The sequence below is a fragment of the Somniosus microcephalus genome, unplaced genomic scaffold (assembly GCF_052327205.1).
Source record: "Somniosus microcephalus isolate GS21.2 unplaced genomic scaffold, FLI_Smic_1.0 unresolved_chr3, whole genome shotgun sequence".
Taxonomy (NCBI): domain Eukaryota; kingdom Metazoa; phylum Chordata; class Chondrichthyes; order Squaliformes; family Somniosidae; genus Somniosus; species Somniosus microcephalus.
Window position 1 is genome coordinate 63,327,105 of NW_028225181.1, and position 11,780 is coordinate 63,338,884.

Below are 11,780 nucleotides of genomic sequence, written 5' to 3' on the forward strand. Positions count from 1 at the left end.
ACGTTGATGGCATGTCAGTTCCCAGGAACTTTTATAGCACTTCCCACAGTCCGAGCATTTAAAAGGTCTCTCGTCAGTGTGAACTCGCTGGTGTCTCAGCAGCTTGGATGACAGATGGAATCCCTTCCCACACTCAGAGCAGGTGAATGGCCTCTCCCCAGTGTGAACTCGCTGGTGTGTCAGTAGGGTGCCTGACTGAGTGAATCCCTTCCCACACACAGCGCAGGTAAACGGTCTCTCCCCAGTGTGAGTGTGCTGGTGTGTCTGAAGGTCAGATGACTGAGTGAATCCCTTCCCACACTCAGAGCAGGTGAATGGCCTCTCGCCAGTGTGAACTCGCTGGTGTCTCAGTAGGGTGGCTGACTGAGTGAATCCCTTCCCACACACAGCGCAGGTAAATGGCCTCGCCCCGGTGTGAACTCGCTGGTGTCTCAGTAGGGTGACTGACTGAGTGAATCCCTTCCCACACTCAGAGCAGGTGAATGGCCTCTCCCCGGTGTGAATGCGCTTGTGTCTCGATAGGCCAGAGGGTTGGCTGAAGCCTCGTCCACACACAGAACACGTGTACGGTTTCTCCCCGCTGTAAACGGTGCTTTTTGCTTCCATGTTCAGAGGCCGATGATACTCAGATCCGATGAGTTGAGTGACTCTGTCAGATCTTGAAGTGATGTTTGGTTTGAGTTTCCTGTCTGCAAATCGTCCCCTTCCAGTGCCCTGTAAAATTAATTTAAAACAGGGAGCGTGAGAGGCAACCCACTAGAAAACAAAGGCAGGTTGTGAAATTGAGCTCAATGAATCTGGTCAATTGTGAGGCCGGCACTAGAAAAAAGTGATCATGAAAGCTGCCGGATTGTCATAAAAACCCAACTGGTTCACTAATGCCCTTCAGGGAAGGGAATCCGCCACCTGGTCTGGGCCTACACACAACTCTGGCCTCTATGGGAGGAGAGAGAGAGAGAGGTGGGAGGGGGCGAAGGAAAGGAACTTTATACATCTGCAACTCGACCAGAACTTTGAACCTCCAAAACCCGCAACCTCCACCACCTAGAAGGACAAGGGCAGCTGTTGTATGGGAGCACCATCACCTCCAAGTTCCCCTCCATGTCACACACCATCCTGACTTAGACATATTCATCATTACTGGGTCAAAATCCTGGAACTCCTTACCGAACAATGTGGGAGTACCTTCACCACACGGACTGCAGCAGTTCAAGAAGGCGACTCACCACCCCCTTCTCAATTGGCAACTGGGAATTGGCAATATTTGCTGCTCTTGCGAGTGACACCCACATTGCAAGAATGAATTAAAACAAATCTGTATATGTGAAATGGATTAAAAGCCTGTACAGAAATACTTCTTCCGAAAACAATACTCTTTTACATTGTGCGGACAGTGTCTGTGTAACAACCTAATCTCCCCCAAAATCCACCTCCCTTGACAGTCTCACATTGGAAATTGTTGGGTCCTCCTGGGCTCAGAAGTACTGGGGGTTAAACCCAGCAGCTTCTCTACAATCTCCACTCCAGCTCAAACTGAAGCAACAAAAAGACCTACACAGGCGGCCAGGGACCTACCTTCCGCCAGCCTGCAATAAAACTCTTCCCGACAGCTGCTGACTAATGGCGGCCGCAGCACCCACAATTCCCCGCGCCCCAGAAACCGCTCTATCCAATGCACTGATTTACCTGCTGAGATTGTGCATGCTCCCCGGGGCCGCGGGCCATTCTGGGAGCCTGGCTCCTGTCCTTTTCCCGAGTTGGACTCAGTGGAACCGGCTGAAGAAACCGGGAAGCGGCGGCTCGGATGGGGGAGGCGCTGCACCCTGGGTTTCCTGGTGTCGGGGCCCTGGCTGCACGTCCGCCGGGCCCAGCTGCTCTGATTCTGATCGAGTTTTTTGATGAGGTAACAGAGAGGGTTGATTGATGAGGGGAATGCGGTTGACATGGTGTACATGGATTTCCAAAAGGCGTTCGACAAGTGCCACATAATAGGCTTGCCAGCAAAGTTGAAGGCCATGGAATAAAAGGGACAGTGGCAGCATGGATACGAAATTGGCAAAGTGACAGAAAACAGAGAGTAGTGGCGAACGGTTGTTTTTCCAGACTGGAGGAAGGTACAGTGGTGTTCCCCAGGGGTCGGTACTAGGACCACTGCTTTTCTTGATATATATTAATGATTTAGACTTGGGTGTACAGGGCAGTTTCAAAATTTGTAGATGACACAAAACTTGGAAGTATAGTGAACAGTGAGGAGGATAGTGATAGACTTCAAGAGGACATAGACAGGCTGGTGGAATGGACGGACACATGGGAGATGAAATTTAACGCAGAAAAGTGCGAACTGATATATTCTGGTAGGAAGAATGAGGAGAGGCAATATAAACTAAAGGGTATAAGTCTAAAATGTGTGCATGAACAGAGAGACCTGGGGGTATGTGTGCACAAATCATTGAAGGAGGCAGGGCAGGTTGAGCAAGTGGTTAAAAAAGCGTGCGGGATCCTGGGCTTTATAAATAGAGGCATAGAGTCCAAAAGCAAGGAGGTTATGATGAACCTTTATAATACACTGGTTCGGCCTCAACTGGAGTATTGTGTCCAATTCTGGGCCCTGCACTTTATGAAGGATGTGAAGGCCTTAGAGATGGTGCAGAAAAGATTTACAAGAATGGTTCCAGGGATGAGGGACTTCAGTTACGTGGATGGACTGGAGAAACTGAGGTGGTTCTCCTTAGAGCAGAGAAGGTAGAGAGGAGATTTGATAGAGGTGTTCAAAATCACGAGGGGTCAGGAGAGAGTAGATAGAGAGAAACTGTTTGGTGGAAGGGTCGAGAACCAGAGGACACAGATTTAAGGTGATTGGCAGAAGAACCAAAGGTGACATGAGGAAAAACTTTTTTATGCAGCGAGTGGTTAGGATCTGGAATGCACTGCCTGAAAGGGTGGTGGAGGCAGATTCAATCACAGCTTTCAAAAGGGAATTGGATTAAGTGCCTGAAGTAAAGAAATTTGCAGGGTTACGGGGAAAGGGCGGGGAGTGGGACTAGCTGAAGTGGTCTTGCAGAGAGCCGGCACGGGCTCGACGGGCCGAATGGCCTCCTTCTGTGCTGTAACCATTCTATGATTCTATAAAATATTAGAAAGTTTGTTCCACAGAAGCATGGGGTTTATCTGCTTTTATTGATGAATTTAAAAAGTCTCTATTAAAACCTGAGCCAGTGTGTTGTGAGCCAAAGAGCCTTGTGTCCAATGAGGGGAATAAAGGCCCACAGCCTCCCCTGGCCCCGGGCCCTGAACAAGGGACTGGAGAAACTCGCTGCCCTGCGGATCAGACAATCTACCGGCGCTAGTCCCGCCCCTCGGACTCCCCGATTGGTAGGAGGACCCATCGCCGGCTCGCTCCTCCAGCTCCGCCCCACTCACTCCCTATTGGTCGGAAGCTCCCGTCAATCAGGCCCTGGGCTGGGTCACGTGTCCCCGAGATCACGTGCTCCGTCCAACTGACGCCGCTCAGTCCCGGACCTCGCGGACTCTCAGGTTTTCTATTTCTCTTTATTCTCTCCCGATCCACCCCTCCCCCCCCCACCCCGCGCGATTCTCCACCCAATCGGAGCGGAGAAAGCTCACTTTGCGTCACCGATCGCGACTCTGGACCCGACACCAAGGCCTTTCCCCGGAATGGCCCACGCCGACTCCATCCGGCAGGATCTGAGTGCGCAGACGCAGCTCCGAGTGTGGGAGGGTGTTTGGTGTCCTCTGGGCATGCGCGGTTGTTGCCCTTGGTGACCGGGAGGGGTCGCTGTGCCCGACTCTGTCCAAACCGTCGCTCCCTGTGCGCATGCGCGGACTATCGTCTGTCAATCAACCATCAGCCAGAAGAGGTCGCTGGAGAGACCAGTGAAGAAAGACTTGCATTTCTATAGCGCCTTTCACCACCACCGGACGTCCCAAAGTGCTTTACAGCCAATGAAGTACTTTTGAAGTGTAGTCACTGTTGTAATGTAGGAAATGCGGCAGTCAAATAGCACACAGCAAGCTCCCACAAACAGCAATGTGATAATGACCAGATAACCTATCTTTTTGTTAACTCTGTTTCTCTCTCTACGGATGCTGCCTGGCCTGCTGAGTGTTTCCAGCATTTCCTGTTGTTATTTCAGATTTCCAGCATCCACAGTATTTTGCTATTATCCTTTTGTTACATTGATTGAGGGATAAACATTGGCTAGGACACCGGGGATATTTCCCCTGCTCTTTCCCACATTACAACAGTGACTACACCTCAAAAGTACTTCATTGGCTGTAAAGCACTTCAAGACGTCTGCTGGTCATGAAAGCACGATATAAATGCAAGTCTTTCTTTCTCAAAATAGTGTCATGGGATCTTTTACATCCACCTGAGAGAGCAGACAGGGCCTCAGTTTAATGTCTCATCCGAAAGACGCCACCGCTGACAGTGCCTCAGTACTGCACTGGAGTGTCAGCCTGAATTTTTGTGCTCAAGTCTCTGGAGTGGGACTTGAACCCACAACCTTATGCCTCAGAGGCAAGAGTGCTACCATAGAGTCATAGATTTATACAGCACAGAAAGGGGCCCTTCGGCCCATCGTGTCCGCGCCGGCCATCAAGCCCTGTCTATTCTAATCCCATTTTCCAGCACTTGGTCCGTAGCCTTGTATGCTATGGCGTTTCAAGTGCTCATCTAAATGCTTTTTGAATGTTGTGAGGATTTAATGCCTCTACCACCCTTTCAGGCAGTGAGTTCCAGATTCCAACCACCCTCTGGGTGAAAAAGCTTTTCCTCAAATCCCCTCTAAACCTCCTGCCCCTTACCTTGAAACTATGCCCCCTGGTTATTGACCCCTCTACTAAGGGGAGAAGTTCCTTTCTATCTACCCTATCTATGCCCCTCATAATTTGTACACCTCAATCAGGTCCCCCCTCAGCCTTTTCTGCTCTAAGGAAAACAACCCCAGCCTGTCCAGTCTCTCTTCATAGCTGAAACGCTCCAGCCCAGGTAACATCCTGGTGAATCTCCTCTGCACCCTCTCCAATGCAATCACATCCTTCCTATAGTGTGGCAACCAGAACTGCACACAGTATTCCAGCTGTGGCCTAACTAGCGTTTTGTACAGCTCCATCATAACCTTCCTGCTCTTGCCTTCATTAGCCAATGCATAGAATATAAGTATCCCATATGCCTTCTTAACCACCTTATCCAGCTGTCCTGCTGCCCTCAGGGATCTATGTACATGCACACCAAGGTCCCTCTGATCCTCTGTCCTTCCTAGGGTTCTACCATTCATTGTGTATTCCCTTGTTAGTCCTCCCAAAATGCATCACCTCACACTTTTCAGGGATAAATTCCATTTGCCACTGTGCTGCCCATCTAACCAACCCGTCTATATTCTCCTGTAGCCTGAGGCTTCCCTCCTCGCTATTTACCACTCCACCAATTTTCGTGTCATCTGCGAACTTACTGATCATACCTCCTACGTTCATATCTAAATCATTAATGTACACTACAAACAGCAAAGGACCCAGACCCTGTGGTACACCACTGGACACAGGCTTCCAGTCACAAAAACAACCTTCGACCATCACCCTCTGCCTCCTGCCACTAAGCCAATTTAGGATCCAATGTGCCAAATTGCCCTGGATCCCATGGGCTCTTACCTGCTTGAGCAGTCTCCCATGTGGGACTTTGTCAAAAGCCTTACTGAAGTCCATGTAGACTACATCAACTGGACTGCCCTCATCCACACACCTAGTCACCCCCATCGAAAAATTCAATCAAATTGGTTAGACATGATCTCCCCCTGACAAAGCCATGCTGACTATCCTTGATTAATCCTTGCCTCTCCAAGTGGAGACTAATTCTGTACCTCAGAATTTTTTCCAATAATTTCCCTACCACTGATGTTTGGCTCACTGGCCTGTAATTCCCTGGTTTATCCCTACTACTACCCTTCTTGAATAATGGTGCTACATTAGCTGTTCTCCAGTCCTCTGGCACCTCCCCTGTGGCCAGAGAGGTTCTGAAAATTTGTGTCAGAGCCCCTGCAATCTCCTCCCTTGCCTCACACAGCAGGCTGGGATACATCTCGTCTGGGCCTGGGAGTTTATCCACTTTTAAGCCCGCTAAAACCACTAGTACCTCCTCCCTCTCAATACTAATTTGTTCAAGTATATCACAATCCCCCTGCCTGATTTATATGCCTGCATCGTCCTTCTCCATAGTGAACACAGTTGCAAAATATTAATTTAAAACCTCACCTACATCTCCTGGCTCTACACACAGATTGCCACTTTGGTCCCTAATGGGCTCTACTCTTTCCCTGGTTATCCTCTTGCCCTTAATATACAAATAAAACACCTTGGGATTTTCCTTTATTTTGCCCGCCAGTGTTTTTTCATGACCCTTCTTCGTTCTCCTAATTTCTTTTTTAAGAACCCCCCTGCACTTTCTATACTCCTCCAGTGCTTCCACTATTTTTAGTCCTTTGTATCTGCCAAAAGCCTTCCTTTTTTTCCTAATCCATTTTTGTATATCCCTTGACATCCAGGGTTCCCTGGGCTTGTTTGTCCCACCCTTGACCTTTACGGGAACATGTTGGCATTGTACTCTCTCTATTTCCTTTCTGAAAGACTCCGACTGCTCTGATGTGGATTTTCCTACAAGTAGCTGATCCCAGTCCACTTTGGCCAGATCCTGCCTTATCATATTAAAATCGGCCTTACCCAATTTAGAACCTTTATTTCCGGTCCATCTTTGTCCTTTTCCATAACTACTTTAAATCTCACCGAATTATGGTCACTGTCACCAAAATGCTCTCCTACTAACGCTTCTACCACTTGCCCTGCTACATTCCCTCGAATTAGGTCCAGTACCGCCCCCTCTCTTGTAGGACTTTCTACATGTTGGCTGAAAAAGCTCTCCTGGATGCACTTTAAGAATTCCACACCCTCTAAGCCTTTCACACTCTGACTATCCCAGTTAATATTGGGGAAGTTGAAATCCCCAACAATTATTACCCTATTATTTCTACACTTCTGAGATTTGCCTACATATCTGTTCCTCTATCTCCCCGTTACTGTTTGGGGGCTTATAGTACAATCCCAGCAAAGTGCTTGCCCCCTTTTTGGTTTTAAGTTCTACCCATATGGCCTCATTAGAGGAACCTGCTAAGGTATCATCCCTCCTTACAGCAATAATTGACTCTTTGATTAATATTACTAACATGATTTTTGGTCAACTCTTGGAGTATTCCCATTTAATAATTCTCCGGGAGAAGGAGTCGCTTCACTTGCACCGGTTCCTGTGGCCTGATCACCTTCCCCAGGAGCAGGGCCTTGACCCTGACTATGTTCGCTTGAACCGGTTCCTTGGGCCTGAGCACCTTCCCCAGGAGCAGGGCCTTAATTCTGGGGGTGTTTTATTGCAACGCTTGGTTTACTTGAGAAGAGCCCCATCAGGGCGAGCGAGGGAGGGTCGGGGGGCGAGAGCGGGAGGGTCGGGGGGGCGAGTGTGGGAGGGTCGGGGGGTGAGCGTGGGAGGGTCGGGGGGTGAGCGTGGGAGGGTCGGGGGGTGAGCGCGGGAGGGTCGGGGGTGAGCGCGGGAGGGTCGGGGGGCGAGCGTGGGAGGGTCAGGGGGGCGAGTGCGGGAGGGTCGGGGGGCGAGTGCGGGAGGGTCGGGGGGCGAGCGTGGGAGGGTCAGGGGGGCGAGTGCGGGAGGGTCGGGGGGCGAGCGTGGGAGGGTCAGGGGGGCGAGTGCGGGAGGGTCGGGGGGCGAGTGCGGGAGGGTCGGGGGGCGAGTGCGGGAGGGTCAGGGGGGCGAGTGCGGGAGGGTCAGGGGGCGAGCGTGGGAGGGTCGGTGTGGCGAGTGCGGGAGAGTCGGGGGGCGAGCGTGGGAGGGTCAGGGGGGCGAGTGCGGGAGGGTCGTGAGGGCGAGCGTGGGAGGGTCGGGAGGGCGAGCGTGGGGGGGTCGGTGGGCGAGCGCGGGAGGGCGAGTGCGGGAGAGTCGGGGGGGCGAGCGTGGGAGGGTCAGGGGCGAGCGTGGGAGGGTCAGGGGGGCGAGTGCGGGAGAGTCGGGGGGCGAGCGTGGGAGGGTCGGGGGGCGAGCGTGGGAGGGTCAGGGGGGCGAGTGCGGGAGGGTCGTGAGGGCGAGCGTGGGAGGGTCGGGAGGGCGAGCGTGGGGGGGTCGGTGGGCGAGCGCGGGAGGGCGAGTGCGGGAGAGTCGGGGGGCGAGCGTGGGAGGGTCAGGGGGGCGAGTGCGGGAGGCGAGTGCGGGAGGGTCGGGGGGCGAGTGCGTGAGAGTCGGGGGGAGCGTGGGAGGGTCGGGGGGCGAGCGCGGGAGGGTCGGGGGAGCGTGGGAGGGTCGGGGGGCGAGTGCGGGAGAGTCAGGGGGGCGCGCGGGAGGGTCGGGAGGGTGAGCGTGGGAGGGTCGGGAGGGTGAGCGTGAGAGGGTCGGGAGGGCGAGTGCGGGAGAGTCAGGGGGGCGCGCGGGAGGGTCGGGGGGCGAGTGCGGGAGGGTCGGGAGGGCGAGTGTGGGAGGGTCGGGGGGAGCGTGGGAGGGTCGGGGGGCGAGTGCGGGAGGGTCGGGGGGAGCGTGGGAGGGTCGGGGGGCGAGTGCGGGAGGGTCGGGAGGGCGAGTGCGGGAGAGTCAGGGGGGCGCGCGGGAGGGTCGGGGGGAGCGCGGGAGGGTGAGCGTGGGAGGGTCGGGAGGGCGAGTGCGGGAGAGTCGGGGGCGCGCGGGAGGGTCGGGAGGGCGAGCGCGGGAGGGTCTGGGGCGAGCGCGGGAGGGTCGGGGTGGCGAGCGCGGGAGGGTCGGGAGGGCGAGCGCGGGAGGGTCGGGGGGGCGAGCGCGGGAGGGTCGGGGGGGCGAGCGCGGGAGGGTCGGGGGCGAGCGCGGGAGGGTCGGGGGGCGAGCGCGGGAGGGTCGGGGGGAGCGCGGGAGGGTCGGGGGGCGAGCGCGGGAGGGTCGGGGGCGAGCGCGGGAGGGTCGGGGGGCGAGCGCGGGAGGGTCGGGGGGCGAGCGCGGGAGGGCCGGGGGGCGAGCGCGGGAGGGCCGGGGGGCGAGTGCGTGAGGGTCGGAAGGGCGAGTGCGGGAGAGTCCGGGGGGCGCGCGGGAGGGTCGGGGGGAGCGTGGGAGGGTCGGGGGGGGCGAGCGTGGGGGGGGGGGCGAGCGCGGGTGGGTCGGGGGGCGAGCGCGGGAGGGTCGGAGGGGCGAGCGCGGGAGGGTCTGGGGGGCGAGCGTGGGAGGGTCCGGGGGCGAGCGCGGGAGGGTCGGGGGGGGCGAGCGCGGGAGGGTCGGGGGGGGCGAGCGCGGGAGGGTCGGGGGGGGCGAGCGCGGGAGGGTCGGGGGGGCGAGCGCGGGAGGGTCGGGGGGGGCGAGCGCGGGAGGGTCGGGGGGGGCGAGCGCGGGAGGGTCGGGGGGGGCGAGCGCGGGAGGGTCGGGGGGGGCGAGCGCGGGAGGGTCGGGGGGGGCGAGCGCGGGAGGGTCGGGGGGGCGAGCGCGGGAGGGTCGGGGGGGCGAGCGCGGGAGGGTCGGGGGGGCGAGCGCGGGAGGGTCGGGGGGGCGAGCGCGGGAGGGTCGGGGGGGCGAGCGCGGGAGGGTCGGGGGGGCGAGCGCGGGAGGGTCGGGGGGCGAGCGCGGGAGGGTCGGGGGGGCGAGCGCGGGAGGGTCGGGGGGGCGAGCGCGGGAGGGTCGGGGGGGCGAGAGCGGGAGGGTCGGGGGGGCGAGCGCGGGAGGGTCGGGGGGGCGAGCGCGGGAGGGTCGGGAGGGCGAGCGCGGGAGGGTCGGCGGGCGAGCGCGGGAGGGTCGGGGGGGCGAGTGCGGGAGGGTCGGGGGGGCGAGTGCGGGAGGGTCGGGGGGGCGAGTGCGGGAGGGTCGGGGGGGCGAGTGCGGGAGGGTCGGGGGGGCGAGTGCGGGAGGGTCGGGGGGGCGAGTGCGGGAGGGTCGGGGGGGCGAGTGCGGGAGGGTCGGGGGGGCGAGTGCGGGAGGGTCGGGGGGGCGAGTGCGGGAGGGTCGGGAGGGCGAGCGCGGGAGGGTCGGTGGGCGAGCGCGGGAGGGTCGGGGGGGGCGAGCGCGGGAGGGTCGGGGGGGCGAGCGCGGGAGGGTCGGGGGGCGAGCGTGGGAGGGTCGGGGGGTGAGTGCGGGAGGGTCGGGAGGGCGAGCGCGGGAGGGTCGGGAGGGCGAGCGCGGGAGGGTCCGGGGGCGAGTGCGGGAGGGTCGGGGGGAGCGTGGGAGGGTCGGGGGGGCGAGTGCGGGAGGGTCGGGGGGCGAGCGCGGGGGGGTCGGGGGCGAGCGCGGGAGGGTCGGGGGGCGAGTGCGGGGGGGTCGGGGGCGAGTGCGGGAGGGTCGGGGGCGAGTGCGAGGGGGTCGGGGGCGAGTGCGGGCGGGTCGGGGGCGAGTGCGGGGGGGTCGGGGGCGAGTGCGGGAAGGTCAAAGGCGAGTGCGGGAAGGTCAAAGGACGAGTGCGGGAGGGTCAGGGGGCGCGTGCGGGAGAGTCGGGGGGCCGACCGCGGGAGGGTCGGGGGGCGAGCGCGGGAAGGTCAAAGGACGAGTGCGGGAGGGTCAGGGGGCGCGTGCGGGAGATTCGGGGGGCCGACCGCGGGAGGGTCGGGGGGCGAGTGCGGGAGCGTCCATCTCCAGGACCAGTGTGTATCTGAGTCAATGGGACTCTCTCTGACCTTTCTCCCCGGTCCATCTCCAGGACCACTGTGTATCTGAGTCAATGGGACTTTATCTGACCTTGCTCCCCAGTCGATCTCTGGAAGCTCTTTGAATCGGAAGGGTTCTCTCCGGTTGGTGCTCACAATCCTGTGCTGGTTCACCTGCTGTTGTTCCTCAGTCTACAATCCCTGTTTACTTTGAGCTGAGCACCTTCCTCAATCACACCATCATTCACCGGGAGATCTAATTGTGGCAAAGCAGAAAATAAGAACAATATTGAGAGCGTGAAATAATGTAATGTAGATTTTAATCTGCTTACTAATAATTCAATTTCAAGGCCGAGTATTAGTTTGATTTTGTCCCTTTCCTCAGATCCCCAGTTCGAGGACTGTGTGCTTAGTTTGGAGATTTTCCTCACTGTAAATTTCCGGCCTCCTGAGACTCCCCCATTTTCACTGCTCTGGGCGGAAATGCGCCATTTTCTGTGCGGAGTTACTTACCGGAGCGGTGACCCTGTGACCCTCCCTCGCTGTGATCTAAACTCGGGGCTGAGCAGCCGCTGGTGGGCCGGGTGCTGAATGGAGCCGAATTCTCTCAGTCAGAGAGCGGGCCCTGTAACCCGGGCAACCAGCCTGTTTTTGACCCTCACTCACAGATCAACCCGCGCCGCGCGGCACTGCGCCTGCGCGTGAGAGAGAGAGAGAGAGAGAGAAAGGGAGCAGCACTGCGCCTGCGCGGGAGAGAAAAGGGAGCTGCACGGCGCCTGCGCAGTAGAGGGAGCGAAAGGGAGCGGCACTGCGCCTGCGCGGAACAGAGTAAGGGAGCCACACTGCGCCTGCGCGGGAGTGCAAGGAGCGGCATTGCGCCTGCGCGGGAGACAAAGGGAGCGGCTCTGCGCCTGCGCGGGAGAGAGCAAGGAAGCGGCACTGCGCCTGCGCGGAAGAGCGACGTCGCAGAAATGCATCAGTATCGCTCCCAGTGGTGGGAGGACTACATCGGATATTAATATGTTCCGATGTTGTCCTCCCAGCACTGGGAGCGATACTGATGCGTTCCTGCGACAACGCTCTTCCGCGCAGGCGCAGTGCCGCTTCCTTTCTCTATCCCGCGC

General features: G+C 58.3%; 2 protein-coding genes across 3 annotated transcripts in view; both read right to left on the bottom strand.

Moving 5' to 3' along the window:
- Positions 1–11,379, bottom strand: part of LOC147091630 (uncharacterized) — a 262,438-nt gene extending 251,059 nt beyond the window's left edge. The window contains exons 1-2 of one of the 2 annotated variants that reach the window (XM_085976850.1): positions 11,170–11,379; positions 10,748–10,912 (exon numbers count right to left, since the gene is read on the bottom strand). The gene's annotated coding sequence lies outside the window, so the exon portion shown is untranslated. The other variant, XM_085976847.1, reaches the window with a different exon arrangement.
- The window catches only part of LOC147091636 (uncharacterized), an 81,484-nt gene that overhangs the window by 1,490 nt on the left and 68,214 nt on the right, over positions 1–11,780 (bottom strand). Inside the window, exon 3 of the mRNA XM_085976622.1 lies at positions 3–580. Coding sequence (XP_085832748.1) covers positions 3–580 — 578 coding nt within the window. The remainder of the gene's footprint in view (positions 1–2; positions 581–11,780) is intronic.